We start from the raw sequence: 22,241 nt of genomic DNA, 5'->3' as shown, positions 1-22,241 counted from the left end.
CCCCCCAGGGGTCCCGCCCCCCACTTTGAGAACCACTGCACCTCGGAAAGTCTGAAATAAGTGCCTTGTCATTCAAACACTGGAAAAATGTGTTTTCAGAAAACCTTAAAGACAACAGCTGAATATTTCAACCCTTTACAGGGTTCAGCAACACTTCATCTGGGTGTGTTATTGATATTCAATTAACCGGCTTGAGATAAAACAATGTACATCCTTGTACATTTAGGTGAGTGACAAAGGCATTGCTGAGGTTTCTCAAAAAATGGTTTAAGCTGCCGCCCCCCAACTTTGCAGTAACAAGACTGCTGCATTAAAACCGCTGAGCGTGTGTGTGTGTGTGTGTATATATATTGAATGGAAGTAGAAATACATTAGAAACTGGGAATTGCAACAGACCTGCATAAGGTGGTGCTCAAAGCCTTCAATAAGCATGTCAACTGACATTTCAACTTGCCCTGGAAACATGAACAGGAATCATTTCAATTCGATACACTGTGAACAGCGACAACAAACAGAACATTAAACACACTGTAGTAATAACAAAAGATAGCGGCCGAGCAAGTCTTTATCAGCGTCTCCCCTCAGGATTCAGAAAAAAGACTCAAGAGCAGAGAGTGTGGCCTCCAGGATTAAGCTGACTGGATTGGCATATGCAGAGGATGTGTAATAGATTTTCTATAAGCAGATGAGTGAGACATCACACAGAGAGCACCTCTGAAAAGCACTCCTACAGCTGCAAGCTCAGATTTCCAGACTGCAGTCTATTACAGCTGCTGAGCACCTCACAGTAGATTTGAATTCAGTTTCAAATTGGTTTTATTCAGTAAAATACTCATCTAACAAAGGCAGTGTAAGAGATTTAGATAAAGTACAGATGTCATTAAAAATTATATACATAGTTAAATACACATATAGTACAGTTGCATACACATTTACACATCAGTTGATCATGCATATATTTTCATACCCATATGTTATACAAGGGAGCGTAAATCATTTAATTATGAAGTGTTTAGAGTGCTCCACCTTTAACACTGATTTGAGTTCAGAGCCCTTCACCACAGATATACTGTTTGTACATTCTGGAGGATCATCCACAGCATGCTCCACCTGTGCGCAACACTTTACATTGTGTCTCAAATTAATGTGTATCTACAGAGTAGTAACTTAGTAAATACATGTGTACTTACACATAATTACAATGTTATTATGCATAGTTACTATGTATATGATGTGAACATTTGAACCCTAACCCTATCCCCAACCTTAACTCTAACCCTAACCCTAACCACAACCCCTAACCCTAAAACTACCCTAACCCTAACCACAACCCCTAAACCTAAAACTAACCCTAACCCTAACCACAACCCCTAACCCTAAAACTACCCTAACCCTAACCACAACCCCTAAACATAACCCTAAAACTACCCTAACCCTAACCACAACCCCTAAACCTAAAACTACCCTAACCCTAACCACAACCCCTAAACCTAACCCTAAAACTACCCTAACCCTAACCACAACCCCCTCATCTAACCCTAAAACTACCCTAGCCCTAACCACTAAAACCCCTATACCTAACCCTAAAACTACCCTAACCCTAACCACAACCCCCTCATCTAACCCTAAAACTACCCTAACCCTAACCACAACCCCCTCACCTAACCCTAAAACTACCCTAACCCTAACCACAACCCCCTCACCTAACCCTAAAACTACCCTAACCCTAACCACAACCCCCACACCTAACCAAAACTACCCTAACCCCCACAACCCCCAACACCTAACCCTAAAACTACCCTAACCCTAACCACAACCCCCTAACCTAACCCTAACCAAACCCCCTCAAACTAACCCTAAAACTACCCTAACCACAACCCCCTCATAACCCTAACCACAACCCCCCCCACACCTAACCCTAAAACTACCCTAACCCTAACCACAACCCCCTCAAACTAACCCTAAAATTACCCTAACCCTAACCACAACCCCCTCATCTAACCCTAAAACTACCCTAACCCTAACCACAACCCCCTCAACCTAACCCTAAAACTACCCTAGAACTAACCCTAACCACAACCCCTATACCTAACCCTAAAACTACCCTAACCCTAACCACAACCCCTAAACCTAACCCTAAAACTACCCTAGAACTAACCCTAACCAGAACCCCTATTCCTAACCCTAAAACTACCCTAACCCTAACCACAACCCCCTCAACCTAACCCTAAAACTACTCTAACACGAACCCGAACCCTTTTCTAATGCACTTGTGTACTTGCATATCTCATGTAAAATGATTTGCACATTAAACACATTGTAACAACTCATAGTTACATTGTAAAGTGTAAAGTGTTACCCACCTGTACCTGTACCTGATGGTCTTATTTACTTATTTATTTATTTAGATACACGTTGGGCTATGTGTACAGTAACTACATGTAGTTATTCTGTAGTTAGTTCCATTCACTAATATTTACCAAATGAACTTAGCACTACATTCTGTGATTGTGAGACTGGAACTCAATACATTAGTGACATGTATCAAACAAAGGGTCACATCAAGCCAGCTTCTTGTAAGCACCTGTGTTAAACAATATAAAAAGAGGTGTGTACAGTGAAGCTACAGTGAAGGTACTACGCTTATATTTCAAAATGCGACCCATTCATAGTTTAACCAAAAATGAAATTTCAAAAAACGGACACGATAACAGCTCTTTAGTCTTAAACAAGGCTTCAGTAAATAAAAGCAATTCTTTCTGTGGTTTCCCTGTGCACTGGAAGTTTGTTTGTTTGTTTTAGGTAGAATATTTTGAGCGAATAGCTAAATATAATCCGAGATCATTTTCACACAGCTGCTAAGTGAAAGCTCAATGGGAGTTATTGTTCACATGCATTACACATGATTCAAACACATTAATCATTATCAGGGCTGTGGACTTTAACCTGAACTCGCTTCATATTAAAAGAAGAACAGGGACTAGTGGAGCTACAGTCTCTATAGTTTTTACACAGACTGAAAATCCTACTGAAGTTCTTGCCCTAAAAACCAGACAGGTCCTTCACACAGATACGTCAGTTTGCTGGTGATTGGCAGAGGGCAATTATAACATGTGTGGAAGCTGCCGAAACCAAACCACCAGGATTACTGATCACTAACATACAAGCAAAGGTAAGTGCAATCATGTATTTATTCAGCGATACTGTGCTGTTGCACTGTACAGTTGCCATGGTCTAGTATTGTGACTTCCATAGCCAGTATGCCGGTGAAAACACCATGCAAGGAATCGCAAGAAAGAAACATGCTGGTATTTTGTTTGAAGCATACATTTGTAACGCTATATTTCATTGTGTGTGTGAAAGGTAGATTCTTGTCAAAGCTGGAGAATCCAATCCTCTTTTGCATTGTGGGAGAGGTGCAGCACTGGCGTTATTCCATCTCCACACGCTATGCAAGCTCACCCTTCACAGAAATTTTTGTCCCATTTGTAATCCTGTGAAGAAAGCTTATCAGAGCCGTGAGCAGACCACAACCTAAAAAGCAGCAGCAACAACATCATGGAGAAATACAGAACAGATATTTCACACTGGTCCTGATACAGTCGCACATTATCAGTGCTCTGCTGCTCCCACGATAATGTGATGGACTGCTCCAGTTTATTGATGAAGCACCTCGCAGTTTTCCTTTGGCAGCTGATCATTTCCACCGAGGGCGAGTGTGTTGCTTTTAACCAAGGGGAAATGGTCTCCTATCTATCCTATCTCAATTATACACCTTGTACAGTAATTCATCTACATTTCATTGTGAGCACGTTTTCTATAAATCAAGCTTTATCATGCCCCCCCCCCATCCCCCAATAAAGCACTTTGTTTTCCCTCCGAAAGGTACCACCTATTTACAAGCTAATGGCTCATAACTCATATATATTTAGCTTTGTGGTACCAGTGGTCATTTGAAAATGTTACCCTTGTGGTAGCAATCTAACAACGGCTCTTCCCAATGTAACTGCCCTTGCGTTACAATGCGATGTAGTAACACTGCTGCATTTCCATTGATGTTAATTTGGTACTGGTCTATTGTCCCTATGACTACACTTCAGCTCTGTGCTGGAGGGGCTACCTTGAGTTGAAACAGCTACGTGATATGAACATGAGATTTGGGATTGTGAGACAGTAGTTTGTCAGCAATGGGGGTTTGCGAATGGAACTGACAAGACCTAATGAACTAATTTTACACACTCCCTTAGCAGCTCTAATCCGATCAAAGTGACTGATTGACCCCTGCCAACCTAAAGGTGAATGGCTCCTTCTTTCATTGACAGGCAGCTTTTGCATCAGTATCCCTCTTTCTGTATTTATTTCAAATGGCATTTCTGAACACATAACTGCATTAATAATGCAATTAAGAGACCTGCTGGGTGTTTGTGTGGATTCAGCGAAGCCGGGCATTGATCCCATTCGAACAGGGCTGATGAGAAATCTTATTACAGCTTTAAAGCTTAGTCATACCCCTAGCATTGCATTCATGGTCACTTCCAATGAATCCAAACGTGGGGCGTGTGCAGGAAATCCAGGAGCACCTTTCTGTGTTTGGATAAGAGTGATTTCATTGAAACGATGCAAGAGATTGACACTGTTAATATTGAATTTTTTTACATTAGTGCGGATGGAATTTGATTAATTAAAAATCCCCTCCGCGAGTTCAATGTTAACATTTGAGTTTCATGAGGAATCATAATTGGCTTATTCATAATCTTCATTTATCCAAGAGCAGCCTAAGAAAAAGGCGTTTTTTTTTAACGTTTTACCTAAATGGAATATCAATCAGATACACACACACACACACACACACACACACACACACACACACACACACACACACACACACACACACACACACACACACACACACACACACACACACACACACACACACACACACACACACACACACACACACACACACACACACACACACACACACACACACACACACACACACACACACACACACACACACACACACACACACACACATACACACATACATATATACATATATCTAAGTTCTTGAATGGTGAAGACAGTGGTTTTAAGGGAAAACATCCACCTGCTTGTAACATTGATATACCTGGATACCACCTGCTTGTATGTAGTGCTTTGAACAGCTGTGTATATATGATACATGGTTGTACACACACTTCACTTTTATAATGTACATGCACAGCATATAAGATACCCGGTCTCAATATATATATAGCATGGTAAAATATTAGAGAATAAATTATTAAAATGCCTCCCCTTTTTAATCTGCCTTTCAGCTTTGAGGGTGTCAGTGAGAATACCCTGGACACCATGCACAGCACTGGCTGCCTGCTTGTGTTACTGCATTCATTTCTAGGTAAGGTCTTAAATAATTCAATCTTTGAATTATATGACATGCATTATCTACATACATTATATGACAGCCCACCTGTACTGTAGATTTGATTAGAATTATACAAATAAAAAACTAAAAGTAAATAATGAAATCTTTGTTTAGAAAATGGCATACTACATATATTATTACAATAAAGTTTCCTTACAGGCAACAGATCATTGACATGGATTTTGCCTAAATGTATTTGTAATGTTGTCAGACTTCCCTCACACTTTATGTACACTTTCACCGTTACACATCTGTAAGCATATAAAATGTTCTTATAATACTGTATTAACAATCAACTTTGTTCGCTGGCTACTTCTAATCATATTGAGCTTATTAATCACAGTGGAGAGCGAAGAGCAGCCAACCAGAGAAAATGCATTCAACATGATTGGAGAGGAATTCACCCAACAATTATAAATATACTGTGTATTGGGTTGGGAGGTCTATTGTAATTTTAAAAGCGTAATAAATATGTAATAATGTGTTACATGCATGGTATACATGTATAATAACTAACAACTGCAAATACCAATGGCACTTATTGATTGAAATATTGATTTATGTACAAAAGTAGATATCAACATATGAAAATAAATTCTAACCAAGTCTACATAGATGGCTTACACCCTCTACCCCCCGCCCCATCTACAAAAAAGGTCTTTTTTTCTTTTGAACCAAAAAAAGATTGCAAAATGCACATTAGAAGAGCTGTATATAGTAAGCATAGTAAGCTTTCCCCGCATGTCAGATAATTGTAAATCAGCATTTTATATGTGAAGTATTCTAAACAAATATACATTCTGCGTGCCAAAATGCACAATTTTAAATGAAGCTCACAAATTATACAGAAAATAGATGTTCCCATTATGTTTGATTTTCATTTGGCTGCTCTGGTGGGAGAGCAGTCTTCCTGTACGCTAGCACTAGTTTCCATAACAACAGATGATGCTTCCATTCATTTTTATTGATCTCGTTAACATGCATTTTGATTGAGTTCCCATTATCTAGTCATTTGAGACAGGAAGTGATGTACTTGACCTGTTTTTGATATCAGCAGTGTGGTCCAGTGGTTAAAGTCCAGGGCTTGTAACCACAAGGTCACTGGTTCAAATCCCACCTCTAACACTGTGTGCTCCTGAGCAAGTCACTTAACCTCTTTGTGCTCCATACTGCAGATGAGATGTTAAATCGATGTCCTATTGTAAGTGACAATGCACAGTTCACAGCCTGCCTCTGTAAAGTGCTATGTGATGGTGGTCCATTATGAAAGGCACTATATAAAGATATTACTATGTATTACCGACTGAATTTCAGAGCATTAATGAATTGTTTTATTAACAAATTTTGTTACTCTACGGCAAGTTCAATACAATAACACTGTTTTTTTTACCCCCCCCCCCCATGATATCATACAGGATCAAATATGGCAGGTTCACTGCTGCTGTGTCTCTTTGGAGCTGTTTTAATAAAAGGGATTATACTCAAGATAAAATGCAAATGTGTGAAACTCTCTCCTCTATTCACTGTAGGACATTGCATATTCTGTTTCACACGTAAGCAATTACAAAACCCAATTATAAGGAAAGACATTTAAATTGAAGACCTCATCACCAGGGAACAAAACTAAATGCAGTAATCCTCTGCTTATTTATCTTAGCCAAGCATTATTTATGTGCCCATACTTCAGCTGGCCTCCTATTAATCTGAACCTGCCTTCTCCTAATAATTAAAGTCTTCACACGCTGCTTTAACCCATCTCCATTCATCAACTGTGTTTGATTTTATCAGGTAACCCGATAGCTGTTTAAACTGATATGATGTGGTTTCAACAGCAGCTTGTGCTGCGCTAAAGTCATTTCCATTTACAACTGAAGACATGCTGCTCTGAATCGAGTTGGAGCCGAGCATATATCAAATCAATGGCAAAGCCAGAGTTCATCTTTGAGAGACTGTCAAAACACAACTGCCTCTCAGGTCATGGAAAAGTCCCAGCAAAAAACATGACTATGGCTCAGAATGAGCTATTATTAGAATAAACCACCAGCTATTCTGCCCTCAGTTGCTGTGCAATGTAGACCCCTGTTTCTGGAAAAGAGATACAGGTGCAAAGAAGAAGAAGAAGAAGAAGAAGAAGAAGAAGAAGAAGAAGAAGAAGAAGAAGAAGAAGAAGAAGAAGAAGATTGTACCTAAAGTCTGGTTTAAGGCTCATTAGTTGCACGTGTTAGAATAATTAGTTATTTACCAAAGTAGATTAATGTGACTGAAGTAAACACCTCACCCAAGCAAACAGAAACTGCACAAGCTCAACCCCACCCTCGAAACGGGCAGCCCCGGTTCTTTGCCAGGTCACAATCTGCACTGCATCACTCCCATAGTTTACTTTTACGTCATCTGTTCTGACGACAAAAAGAAAAATTGAAAAGGTCTGAGAGTTTGATTGCTAAAAAGGAGGGTGCCACTCACATTATTGACTCATTAAAGGCATTCGGTTATAAAGTGGTTTATAATGCATGGACAAAACAAATAAGCAACAGCAACACTAAAATAATGACTGCAAATTCACAATGAATTCCGTCTAGGAATAACACCTGAGTATCTTCTACGCTAACACTGAGGAACATTTAGCTTCCCCTTTCCCCTCCTAATGAATTCATTAATTCATACCCTCTTACTCGCCCACCAGGGCATTGTGATGACACGTGGTCTACATCGTTTGTTACAAAGGAACATGGAATGAATATGGGTAATTCAATCCACATGATTAACAGGCTGAATTCAAAACGGATTACCCCAGAACCCCAGGATGTGCAGAAGATATTCAGGTGTTATTCTTGTGGGATTCAGTCGGGATTCATTGTGAATTTGAGGTCATTATTTGAAAGTGTCACCTAAGCAATTTTTAAAGCTCTCATTTGTGTCTATCTGTCTGTCTGTCACAACTGCCTTGAATTTGCAATAACATGTAAAGGTAAACCAACTAAACAAGTTGTCTCATCAATGGCAACACATATAAAAATAACAATATAATTCAGTGAATTCATAGCTTAGCTTTAATACTGAATGTGAAATCCACAGTACAGTAATTACAATATCCTAATGTTGGATATTACAGCTCATCTAATTTGGATTTAAATCTATTTCTTCCCCCAGGTTATTCTCAGATCCTCCAGGGTCCCCAGAGCGCTGCTGTTCTTCTCAACAGCGATGCCCTGTTTAACTGCACCTTGTCTGAACCCTGGGTAATCATGACCTGGTTGTTAAATGGCAGGACAGTACTGACCATTTTGTCCGCGACAGGACCTGTCGTAACAAATCCACGCTTCACCTCTCGGAACAATACGCAGGGTAACGCCTTCACCGCTGAACTTATCATATCCAAAGTCAGTCTTCAGGACAGTGGGGTGGTGATGTGTGACCTACAAAATATTGAGACAAAGGAAGCTAATTTATCAGTACAAGGTTTGTGTTTTTATCCATTCCCTTTGTAGTAAGCTGCTCAGCCCATTTGGAAACCCTATATAAGAATGAATGACATTGGGGTTGCATCAGGCAATGTCTGGGTCTTGATCATTTTATTTAGTGTCACCTATCAGACATATGCTTAAGTGCATTAAGGTCATAGGTCAAATGAACGCCTAAACCCCCTGTGCGCTGGGAACAGATAAGATAGCAGTGCTGGGGAGCTCATAGTCATGAGGGATCTTTGTAAAAGCATTATTATCATACTGTAGTTTCTAATTTTAAATTTCCGATGTGCATTTTAAGGTAGTCTGTTATTTGGGTCACACCAGTTTTTGTTCCCTGTTAATGTAAGCATATCAAAGGAAAGCTGCCTGGACAATATTAAGAGCCTTCTTCTCATATACAATGCATGCTGTCCAAGTTGTTGCTGCAGAGTTGCTTGTGTCAAAAAACTGTGTGACCCGAAACAGTGACCTTGACAAGCTTAAAAAACTATTTATCTATCTATCTAGCTACAGCCATTGCCAAAGGTTTTGCATCACCTAGAATTTTAGGATTGAGACATAATCATAATAATAATAATAATAATAATAATAATAATAATAATAAATAATAATAATAATAATAAACCTGATATCAACATAATTGAGATCTTTTATTTAACATCATGTAATCAAAGAAGCTACAAAATGATATTGCAAAAGTCTACTGGAAGCCATAATAGTAGCACAGTATTTCATGTTAGATTTCGAAATGTCAAATTTTTACATTTTTCATTTATGTTAATGTAACATTATTCAGCAGGTTTCATTTAACCTTATGAAGCACAATTAGTTAATTATATAGGGTGATGCAAAACCTTTGGCCCAAGCTGTATCTATCGCTCTATCTGCGTCTTTAAATATAGCTTAATCATTTGAATCTCTGGACAGATTTTTAATTTGCAATAAACTGTCAGGGCTGTGCTGTCATTTGACATTGCAGACCATGATTAGTATGTATGTGCATATCAATAAAGAAGCGAATGACTCACTTCTATGACCTCCATTGGAGATTGCTTCCGCTGCTGTTGAGCTGCTCATATAGAATCGTCACTATGGCTTCAAATCATTGAGGGGATGCGGCAGTAAAAGAATAAAACAATTCAATTGAAGATTTCAACCTGGGCTTTACAGGCCTTCACTATATCTGCACTGGAAGAAAAAAATCCTATTGATTTTGGTCATTTTTACTCTACAGTTGTATTGCTATGTTTCCAAGCCTTTGGTGCTGTCATGTCATCAGTACAATGGCAACAATTATGCTTTTGTATTGTGAACAGTAACATAGCTGTGAAGTTCATAGCTACATACAGCGGTACGTTCAGCACACTGTGATCATCTCAATGAGTACCACGCTGTGATCATCTCAATGAGCACCACGCTGTGATCATCTCAATGAGCACCACGCTGTGATCATCTCAGTGCGCACCACGCCGTGATCATCTCAGTGAGCACCACGCTGTGATCATCTCAGTGAGTACCACGCTGTGATCATCTCAGTGAGTACCACGCTGTGATCATCTCAGTGAGCACCACGCTGTGATCATCTCAGTGAGTACCACGCTGTGATCATCTCAGTGAGTACCACGCTGTGATCATCTCAGTGAGTACCATGCTGACTCTCTCCCTCACCGCTCACTAGGAATGTACAGCTCTGGCCAAATGTTTTGCATCACCCTATAGAATTAATTCATTCTCCATAAAGTCAAATGAAACCTGCTGAATAATGTTACCTTAACATATTGAATTGCACACTGCTTTGTAGTTTTCCATATATTTCATGAAAAACTAACAAAAATTGAAAAATGTGACATTTTGAAATCTAACATGAAATACTGTACTACTATTATGGCTTTTTCAATATCATTTTGTATTCTCTTTGATTACATGATGTTAGATAAAAGATCAAAATTATGTTCATATTGTATTTTGCTGTTAAGTATGTCTCAACCCTGAAATTCGAGGTGATGCTAAGCTTTTGGCTGTGGCTGTAGGGAATGTTTTGTCCGAGCTGCACTCGTCTGGTTTGGGTAGCAGGTACATGTATTTGCTACAGCTCTACTGCCGTCCTTTATTCATATAGGGAAAGAAAATTAGACTGAAGTATGTTCAGAGAGACACTTAAATAAAAAAGAGTCTCCTAGATGGGAGTGAAGCCATAAATAAAATGAATCACCGTCTGCAATAGGAAAGGATTCAGACAGCCAAGATGGGATAAGAATATGAGCTTTCAACAGTTCAGCGGTTCAGTTCGCTTAACTTTTACCACCACTTATATCAATCTCTAATACCACCTAAAATACTTTTCAATTATTGTCTGTCATTATCCGTGTCAACCACTGATTCATTCATTTGGTTTTCTTTAAGTGAAATTCAGGGGGAGTGAGCCAGGGCTATCACCTGTCTATCATCATTGACTCCCTATTTAAACCCAGTCACAGCTCAGCTCTTTCTCTTGCGTTAGCTTTTTTCCTCCTCCTCACTTTTTGATATGACGCGTGCCTCTGTGGTGGTCCCCTCTGGGGGGGGGGGGGGATAATGATTCCCCTGACCTAGAGTTCCCCTAACTCCACAGGTTCTTCGTATGGTCAGAGGGGAGCCCCGACCACACTATTCTTTCACAGCTCATGTGCTTTATCATGCACTTTATCTTTAATTCTACTCAGTACTTAAAGCATTTTGTCAATTTTGGAAAATTATAACTAAGCTAAAAAACGTTTCTAAATAATTATATATATATATAAAAAGGCACTGACCCTTTTGACTGCAATACATTACCTACTGGGTCTCCTGATTGATGGTGCTATAAGTTCGTGCTGACTATATCCATTGACACGTGTATTTGCTAAATAAAATGATTTGCTGGAGAAGTGGAAGAACTTTCCTTAAGCAGTGCCTTTTTCTTAATTAAATGTGCATCTTGGCGTTTCAGACGAACAGTCAGCAAGCATGCAGGAGATTTGTGGTACATTCATTTAAACATATTAGCAGATGAGAACCACAAATCCTCAGAAGAAGCAGGGTTTTTCCTCTAGATGATTCGATCCATTTTTACAGGGGTCTCGAAACAGTAGAATATATAGCAGGGAGCTGGAAACAGGCCAGAAAAATACCTGCTGACATAATGCCGAGAATAAAATAAAATATTTTTCATTACCCGTACCGAGATTTAAAAAATAAAACAGAGGGAAACCCAACACTTATCAAGACAGTCTCTCCAAGAGGAAGCCTTGCTATAGACACTATGCTTACACTGCACCAAATTCAGCACACAGAGAAGAGGGCATAACTGGATGCTGAGTAAAAGTAAATTTAGAACAGAAGATTGAAAGCGCTTCTTTACACAGAGAGTTATAAATGCATGGAATAGCCAACCAGGTGAAGTATTAGGATCTAAAACACTGGGGACATTTAAAAAAGATTTGGTGCTTTCAGATTAGATTCCCCAGTAGGAGTGACAAGCCTTGATGCGACGAACGGCCTTATCTCATATCGAAACTTTTCTTATGTTCTTATATGACGGTTTATACAGGACTAGTAGATTGTAACTATGCATAATAACATTATAGTGATGTGCAAGTACACCTGTGTTCACTAAGTAACTACTAAGTAAACACACAGTAATTAGAGACACTTTATGCAAAGTGCTATCATTTATTTGTATCCCTTCATGTGCTGCCCTAGCAATCCAATTCAACACAGTACAGACTTACATTTGCACAGCGCTCTGCTGGCCTCACAGAGTGCTTTATAAAAAACAAAACCACAGCCAATAGCTTTCACAATCGGATCTAATCATCTTTTTTTAGCAGAAAAATACATTACACATACAAAAAATGGACAAGCTTTATTCAAAATTTAAAGCTTAAAACCCCAGCATATATTAACAGACAGCTGCTTCGACTTAAGCCTTCCTCTTGTTACAGTGCTGTCTAACGCAGTACAAATTAACGTGAGCTTATGATCGATGCTTTAAATGTTAAATGTGCTTAACGTTTTAAATGAGCTGTGTAGGCAAAGCCCTTTACCAGATTGTTGTTTCTAATGAATTATATGCTAAAATTGGAAAGAAGCTATGATCGACTGACATGCAGCGGAAGCCTTATGAGACTCAAACGCAGCTCACAGAGTGCTACTGGGGCTATCTCATGTGCCAGCAATAGTCTGACAGTGTGTCTAATCTATCTGGCATTGCTGCTTTATTACTTTATTAAACCTATTCCTTTTCCACTGATAACACTATGTAACACAATTTTTGTTCCTGGGTAGTAAATGTTATTTCCTAATTGCTTATGCCTCAAAAGTATAGAACATGGCTATTATTCCCCACAAACTTTGCTTTTGTGACCAGGACAGTGATATTTCAAATATCACTATTTCCAATGGGAAAATGGGCAAATGTGTGTCTTTTCGTTCACATAAAGTCAGAAAAAAACAACATATGAATCCAAATTAACATGTATTTATACTAAAGTAATACAAAGATGACTACAAAAGATTTAGAAGTGAGTAGTTTTTTGAGATTTACAATTATACTGTATTTACAAAGTCTGTGGGGAATAATAGCCATTTTCTATACTTTTGAGACATAAGCAATTAGGAAATAACACTTACTACCCAATAACAAAAAAATGTTGTTACACAGTGTAATACATGGGAGTTAATGTGGTTGTATATGTTTCTTTATAGGTTTACTTGTGTTATCTTTACACTATTGTAAATGCTCATTTTCTAGCTACCCCTGCCATAACCGCATTGGTACAAAAAACATTTTGAATGAAGACAAAACAACCATTAACCAGTGTTGGCAAATAATGCATAAGGACAGACTGAATTCTATAGGGGACGCTGCCCTTTTTATACAGCTCTCTGCATGAGACGCTTGAAACCCACTATCGGGATAGCGCTGATTGCAACACAAGTGCAAAGCCACACAGAAACCTCATTGCACCTCAGAACAGAACTGCAATTGCTGTTCCGTTGCATTGTCATTGCAGATGAGCTGGGGTGGGCATTCTCTTCAAATGTATGTATTCCAGCTGTATAGGGATATCTGGGTATGGTTTTATTGTATGAGGTGCATGACCCCTCTGATGATAGACTGAAACTAGTTTCTGCACTGATGCTTTCACACTGAGGTGCTGATCCATAATTATGAGACTGTTTAGTGCTTCAGTCTACAATGATGCAGTGTGTCTGTCCCCAACTAGCCTCAGAGCTTTTGCAGAATTGTTTGTACACATGTCTGCATAGATTCTTAATTCTTAGCAGAATTTATTTTTCAGATTATTCACATTTCAGCTCCAGAGCTGCACTCTCAAACAGTGGGATCACAAGCTGTCATTCCTGAAATTTTCAAAAAGTCCACTAACTCATAACTGCTTATTTACTGAAGCAAGGGAGTTACAGAGGATTACAGACCACAATGTTTGGCGGTAATAGCCTTGAGCTGAAATACATGGGAATCAAGATATGGGAAAAGTAGTTCCTTAATAACTTAAGTCTGGGATTATGCTCCTTTTTTTCCGCTTGCAACTTTTCTATTATATAAGTGTAGTTTATAAATAATTTGAGAAATAGATTTCAGTTGTAAATGTGGTGGTGTAAGATGGGCTTCCAATTACCAGATTTCTTAGAAGAACCAGGTAGGACCAGAAAAAATAGAGCAGAATGTTATGCATTTTCAAATCTCAATAAATATAGAACAGTGTCCCTGTTGTCTTTTTATTTGCAGTAAATGGTTCATTACAGATTACAAATCACAGCTTGAGTGTGCTGCAGGATCACTCCACGACCATTGTCTGCCAGGCTTCAAAGTGGTACCCTGAACCAAAGATCACCTGGATGTTGAACAAGACTTGGGCTGACCCTCAGAACTACACCACAGGCAGCTCTCTCAGTACTGAGTTCTACGACACGACAAGTACTCTTAGACTGGCTCCAAGCAGTGATGTCACAATAGTATGTGTCGCCTCCATCCCTGCCCTGCCTGAGCCACAGACCACCACTGTCAACCTGACAGTCACTGCAGGTGAGCCATTTACCTGTCCAGGTACAGAACAGGAAACTGAACTGGTACGGAGAGCGCAGTTACTGGAGTTGAGAATACTGAAAGAGCTTGGCTATTGGAGTTGAGAATACGGAGAGCGCGGTTACTGGAGTTGAGAATACAGAGAGAGTGGTGATCGGAGTTGAGAATGCCATTTCTGTTGACCTCAAACACTGAGGTGAAAACCTTACAACATTGAATTAAATACCTACGGGTGTAAAAACTCCCACTGTTTTAAGCAAAGAAATGAAATCATTGATTTTTTGTTGCCCTTGATCTTAATGTTGAAAATAATTTAATTCATATCTAAAAAGGCATGTTGCACAGAATACTACAATCTGATGAAGCTATTTTAGGGAAAAACCTGATTTCTGTTCATTGTAGCTTGTTTCTAGTTTTATAGCATCAATAGGATTGTAATCCTCTCTAGAATAACCTTTGGCTTTACGCTAGTTTCAAATAGAGTCCCATATCATTCTAATGCAAGCTGACCAATTTTCCTGCTTTCATCAGCTGTAGTTTTCAGACTTTTGCACCGAAGCCCCTCGATTTAGTGTTTAGTGTCAAGTGGACACAAACACACCGGGGGCTTTGACCCCTATCAGAACTGCTTGGTCACTATAAGAAAGGCTGCATTGATATTCAGTACATTTAGCTGTCTGATTAGTATTAATCTAGGCTGCTTCTGTTATTCCAGAACATGCCAAACCCAGCAATGACAAAACTGTCTTGATAGCCGTCACTGTTACTTTTTCTGCGGTGGCTTTAATAGTGCTCATCATTGTTGGAATTGTGTTCTGCTGCAAAAAGAGAACAAGCTCAAGTAAGTAGTTTTCTTCTTTTAAAATTTATTTTCACCTGTCCACTGTCTTGAATTTGATCTGAATCTGTTTAATTATTTGGACACTGTTCAAACTACAGGTGCATTAACTACACATAGCTACACTGCAGTTATCATTTACAAATATTTACTGCATGCCTTTAGCAGAGTATTCTGTAATTGGGAGAGTGGAACCCCACACATTATGTATTTTCCTGATACATACAGTGCAGTTAATGTGCATGAATTTTGAAGTGCATATCTTTAAAAAATAAAAAATAAATCAATAGTTGAAGAAACCGAGAAACAACCCCAAACTAATGGCTAGCATTATATGTCATAGAAGATGTTTTAAGACTCTGACTTTTGCTCCTTCAAGCATAGATGTCAGGGTCAGCCAGCGCAGGTAACATAGAGAGAATGCCAACCGTCTGCAAAATGGAGATTCAGGAACTTGCTTGCATTCTCATTGCATTCTGATCACAAGTTCCTCTCTGGCAACAGAGTACGGTGCAATTGACTTACTATAGTAAAGAGCAGCCCCTGTATATTGTCATTATCTGACTCCGAAGTGCGAATTTGTATTCTCAAAAAGAGTCTAAATATCTTTGTCCCCAATAGACTGTACCAAGTTATTTTATATGGGTTTCCAAATTAGCAATTGTAAAACCATTTTCCTGGCAAAGGGAGTGATACATTGCTGTCCTCGTCAATCATGAACTGTCAATAGGGTTGAACACTCCATAGCCTCCAGGCTATGAATCTACATCTCGAAACAAATAACACTCGCCACATATTTAAATATTGTAGACAGCCATTCCAAGGGACCATGGGGGAAGAGCAAGACAAATATACTGTCTCGGTAATCTCATAATACAGCTCAACCCCCCCCAGATTTAAAAACCATTTATTTTGCCTTAATTCCAAAAACCTTATGAATAGAAGACAGGGTGCTTAGTTATGCTTTATATTGAAACCATATTTCATTTTCTTTCAGAGTCCAGCTATCAGGAAGAAATGAGGCAAGTGCATTTTCAGAAACACTGGCAATTTGAAACCAGCTGCTTATATCCAGTGTCTCCTTCTGTAAATATTGCATGTCTTAAAGAAATACTTTACACAGACAGAATGTGCAGAATATTTATTTTTATTCCATGATATGTGTTCCTAATAATGCACTTCTGGGTTTTTGGCATGTTTAATAAAGTCGCATGAGCATGTTTACCTATGTGGCTGTCTCTGAGCAAGCCTGAACAAGGTGGAATTTCTATAATGAGGCCGCTATAAAAATGTCCTTGAGGCGCACACCTCAGAAGAGCATCCGGGATTTTAATGTCAGATATCTAATAACCCACTTTTTTTTTTTTTTGGCTCCATTACAGCTTCTTTACAGCTCTGGCTCGAATTTCTACTATTTCTGCTTTCTTTTTTGTTTCTTTAAATAGAAAAGTTTCTCAAGGCAGATCCCCAAATGAGCAAAATTCCAAGATGCCGCAAATTCAAGGGAAGATTAATTTAGGGTTTTCTGCAGAAAACATTTCAGGTAGGCGTTTGTAAGGATCTTACATTGCTGCAATGATGGTATACCCACTGCTGGGTTAACAATATAAATGAAGACTGATGACTGAAGAATGTTAACCAATGCTATTAATTAATATACACTACCGGCTGTACTATGGAGAAAAACATGACTTATATAGATAGGTTGTTACAGCATGTAAAACTCTACTGTAAAACTCCTACTGTAAAACTCTCTCCTTCTTCAACAGGCAATCAGGAGTCCCAGGGCAGTCGTGACACGGGCAATAAGACAGTTGCCTTAGAGGTACCCTTGTTTAATGACTTTAGAAGATCCTCTGTATCATAGTGGTAGCTTCAATGCTTCTGCACAGTTCAGGCTTGCCAGATCAGCTCATTTCTTTAATGTAACCGACTGGTGTGGTAATAATTCTGTAAGCTACAGACAATATATTTAAACATTTATAAACTGTATACCTTTTATTCTTCACACTGGGCTATTAAGGATCAGTTTAATCATTCTAGAATATTTTCACCAGATCAAACTTGAAAAAATGCATAGCTGATTTATTCTCCTAATTATTTGTATTTATATATCTTTGTGTCATTTTGTTATTATTTTTTATAAATATTACCCACAATTTCCAACCAAATACAAATTGCCTAAATCGAATGCCACCTCACAGCTAAAACTAATTTCTGTTATTGTGTCCAGTGATAACTGCAGACTGCAGATTTCCATGGAAGCAGTTATGGGTTCTTATGTTTTAATGTTCATAGGGTATTATTGTCCACTGCTGGTCACTTTTATTAATGGGGCAAATATTTTTCACTATACTCCACTTGTTTATATTGTTTGCTAAGAAAATGCAAAAACCAAGCAGTTTGTTGAGATTCCTCTCAATGCATTTGTCAGATGTCTAAAAATGAAGTTTTAAAAAAAATATAGCTCCTATGTTTCTCTGTATAGCTCCTATGTTTTTCTATATAGCTCCTATGTTTCTCTGTATAGCTCCTATGTTTCTCTATATAGCTCCTATGTTTCTCTATATAGCTCCTATGTTTTTCTATATAGCTCCTATGTTTCTCTGTATAGCTCCTATGTTTTTCTATATCGCTCCTATGTTTCTCTATATAGCTCCTATGTTTCTCTATATAGCTCCTATGTTTCTCTATATGGCTCCTATGTTTCTCTATATAGCTCCTATGTTTTTCTATATAGCTCCTATGTTTCTCTGTATAGCTCCTATGTTTTTCTATATAGCTCCTATGTTTTTCTATATAGCTCCTATGTTTCTCTATATAGCTCCTATGTTTCTCTATATAGCTCCTATGTTTCTCTATATAGCTCCTATGTTTTTCTATATAGCTCCTATGTTTCTCTGTATAACTCCTATGTTTCTCTGTATTCTCTGTATAGCTCCCATGTTTCTCTGTATAGCTCCTATGTTTCTCTGTATAGCTCCTATGTTTCTCTGTATAGCTCCTATGTTTCTCTATATAGCTCCTATGTTTCTCTATATAGCTCCTATGTTTGTCTATATAGCTCCTATGTTTTTCTATATAGCTCCTATGTTTCTTTATATAGCTCCTATGTTTCTCTATATAGCTCCTATGTTTCTCTATATAGCTCCTATGTTTCTCTGTATAGCTCCTATGTTTCTCTGTATAGCTCCTATGTTTTTCTATATAACTCCTATGTTTCTCTGTATAGCTCCTATGTTTTCGAGGGCTGTTCGAGATTCCCAGTGAGTTTCCGTTCCTTGTTTTTTCCTTTTTCCTCCAAGGATTAAACTGCATCACATCAATGACAAACGTAAACTGACAGAAATATAAACAGCACAGTTTACAAAATTCTTGATAAAATCAGAGAGGTGGAAAGAGAAGCCGTGCCAGTCACGATGGCAAAATACCACTGAATCATTTCTTTTTATGACCAAAGGCTCTTGACCTGTTTTTTTTTTTTTTCTCAGCAGGTTCCTCATGTGATTCAAACAAATAACAAGGGACACTATCCAGTCAACCCGAAGAAAATGAGACAGGCGACGGTTGTTTAGAGAGGGGCCACCTTACCTTGGATTGCTGATTGGCTTTGTGAATATGGAACTCAGTTTGGTCTACACTAGTTCACCTATTGGAATGGGTTCTTAGGCCATCAGACCTGTTTTCTTCGGAACAGGTCTGCACTAAACAAACTGGGTGCTTTGCAAGCATTGCCACACAGGCCAGGACTTGAGGGACAAGAGAAGTAAAGAGTGCCTGTAATCGGTAGACATGAGAGCCGGTGACATCATTTCACTAGATACCCAGTGCTATGGGGTCTTCAACGTCACTAGCTGCTTCTATAAAGATCTGGCCCATGTTAGATATGTCTATGGCAGGTAATTAGAATTGAAGAGCCTAAAGTATTTGAGTAATAGCACTGGGAAGCACTCAATATTATTGCAATGATCAGGAGAAAAAATGACATGTAACGAATAGCAATATTTCATGTTAGATTTCAAAATGTCGCATTTTTTAATTTGTCAGTTTTTTCGTTCTGGAAAACTACCAAGCCATATGCAATTCAATATGTTAACGTAACATTCATGCAATTTTATGAAGCATTGTTTTTAATTCTATAGGGTGATGCAAAACTTTTGGCCATAGCTATACAACTGCCTCATCACCAAATTTCTGTTAGGCAACTATCAAAATGATTAATTATTTAAAACTACACGTCTATGGACAATATTATAATTAATGCACAAACTCAAACACATTATTAGCCGTCTGTGACATTTATATTAAAAACAGATGATTTTTTAATCTTACATATTTTATTCAATATCTCTGAGGATGCAAATAGGACGTGTTCCGTCTGTGGAACTGAATGTAATCTAATTTAAATGAATTATGCATTATTAGAATGAATGACACAAACAATAAAAAAAACAATTGACAGATCTCTGAGACTAGGGACGTTGGAGCCTCCCAGTAAGGGCTGATGGAGATATCAGCAATGCTGATTAACCATTTCAGTGCCTTGTATGACACTCTCACTCCTACTGTACCAAATCAAGGGATGTCTCGTCACAACAGTGTGTCATCTGGAAAAAAATGAGCGAGGTCTCTTTAAAAAACACACAGCCTCTTTCTGGCCACGTGTTCTTGTTGGGAATTGCATCTCGAGGGGTGTCACAGCAAATCAAGTTAAATTGAGACAGGTTTCAAATACAGATGCAGAAGGAAACTGAAAAACTTGATCTGAAGAAGTTGTTTTCAGTGGCCTGCTTCCGAAAACATTGGTGGATATTGACAGAAAAGGATATCATGTGCTTAATAATAATTTGTAATAAGAGATCAGGATTTGACAGCACCGTTTCAGAAACTGAAAAATGTTACGACCTGAATAAAATAAAAAATAAAAATAAGAAACACACACGCACACGCACACGCACACGCACACACACACACACACAAAGGTTCAGGTCATGTGTTTTATAAAAACTGAGGTTTGCATTGGCAATCTTAAAACATTCACTTTCTTGCATTTTACAACAAAGCATAGAAGTACAGATGTTTACAGAGATGCAGAAATACAGATTATAATTGCTTGTTTTACAAAATTAAAAATGTGATACAGCGTTAGCAAAGCACTTAGGCCTGTACAGCATGTTCCATCCTTCCCATTCTTAAACTGAAATACTAGTAATTGGACCGTTTAAATCCACTTTATTAAGTATATACTATCTGTCTACTGTAAGACAGTAATCTACTAAATATTTGTCAAAGTTTAAGTAGTTTTGTATATACCTGAATATTTGTCAAAGTTTAAGTAGTTTTGTATATACCTGAATAAAAGAAAAAGAAAAAACCCTCATGTGTTGTGTGTCTATAATCAAGTTTTCTGATTTAATAATTGCATTGGCACTCTGTGTAGTCAGGCTAGCTGTGCTGTAGTAATGGGTCATGGTACACTGGTTAATGTTATGCTGTATTCTGTGAATATTCACTGCAGGATTGCTACAGTAGGGCTCTGTTTAGTGAAAAGATTGAGCTACTTAGATATTACTTCCAAAGTCATTTCAGTGCCCCATTCACACTTTCAGTTTGCATGTGTGTAATAAAACTGTTTAATCAATAAGCAGCTAACTGTAATCTGCACGCCACCTTGTGTACAGACAGCAACAGCTCCAGCTCAGCTCTGAACTGGGAGCAAGTCAGTAAGAGAGCTGTTTATTAAAGTGAACATTTTCACTTAGAATTAGTCAACTACCCCCCCACCCCCCACCCCTCTGCTGGGAGGAGGTATAATTATATACAAAGTTATGCTTCGTGAAACAAGAAAAAAAGAAATGCATGACACAGGGGGCAGCGATAGCTAGCGGAAGATCACTTGTTCTTTGCTGGCCCTGGCACTAGTTGCATATACAGACAACCTCCCCCTGCCCTGTTCAAAAACAGTTAATAAAGGAATCGGCAGAAGACAGAAGTCTTAAGAAGCTTGGCAGACATACAAAGACACTACACTAATCAATAGTCTGGAACCCACACTTGCAGTGGATAGGACTGTAGAGAAAGCATTACCGCTCTCCTGATGGAACACTGTAGTGGAAACCTCACAACACACTTTCCTAGCGGCCTGCCAGCATGGCATTTATTCTGCTTTAATTTGGTATATAAATTGAAAATGGGCACTGTTATGTATAATCTCTCATGTAAGCCGTTGATACGATAACTTAACCCTGGTGTTTCCCCTTAATGTGTTTAACATTAAATGCTGTTTCATCGCCATAAGTAGAGATCAATCCATCCTTGGTAAATTATTCAGCAATTTCTTTCAGATGGGTCTGTTCCAAAATCAATCCTGGCTCCACAAAAGGAAGTACAGTAGTAAAGCCTTCTAACCAATCTCCATCAGTCTGTTTCCACAGACCCAGC

The 22,241-nt window shown here is 38.5% G+C and overlaps 1 protein-coding gene across 3 annotated transcripts; it reads left to right on the top strand.

Moving 5' to 3' along the window:
* The first annotated feature begins 2,974 nt into the window (after positions 1-2,974).
* igsf5b (immunoglobulin superfamily, member 5b) lies at positions 2,975-21,130 on the top strand. 3 transcript variants are annotated; one of them, XM_041232740.1, is made up of 9 exons: positions 2,975-3,172; positions 5,322-5,401; positions 8,579-8,887; positions 14,666-14,962; positions 15,678-15,803; positions 16,798-16,822; positions 17,246-17,343; positions 17,570-17,625; positions 19,295-21,130. In XM_041232740.1, exons 2-9 carry the CDS (start codon positions 5,356-5,358, stop codon positions 19,373-19,375), a joined length of 1,038 nt encoding a protein of 345 aa, XP_041088674.1. In that variant the 5' UTR covers positions 2,975-3,172; positions 5,322-5,355; the 3' UTR covers positions 19,376-21,130. The 3 variants fall into 3 exon arrangements, with proteins under 3 accessions (XP_041088674.1, XP_041088673.1, XP_041088675.1); XM_041232739.1 differs by having other exon boundaries at positions 19,292-21,128; XM_041232741.1 differs by lacking the exon at positions 15,678-15,803 and having other exon boundaries at positions 19,292-21,130.
* Positions 21,131-22,241: the final 1,111 nt, after the last annotated feature.

The sequence above is a fragment of the Polyodon spathula genome, chromosome 30, assembly GCF_017654505.1.
Source record: "Polyodon spathula isolate WHYD16114869_AA chromosome 30, ASM1765450v1, whole genome shotgun sequence".
In the NCBI taxonomy this organism is placed as follows: Eukaryota; Metazoa; Chordata; class Actinopteri; order Acipenseriformes; family Polyodontidae; genus Polyodon; species Polyodon spathula.
Note: the sequence above shows the minus strand (reverse complement) of the source record. Positions and strands in the feature narration are given on the sequence as shown.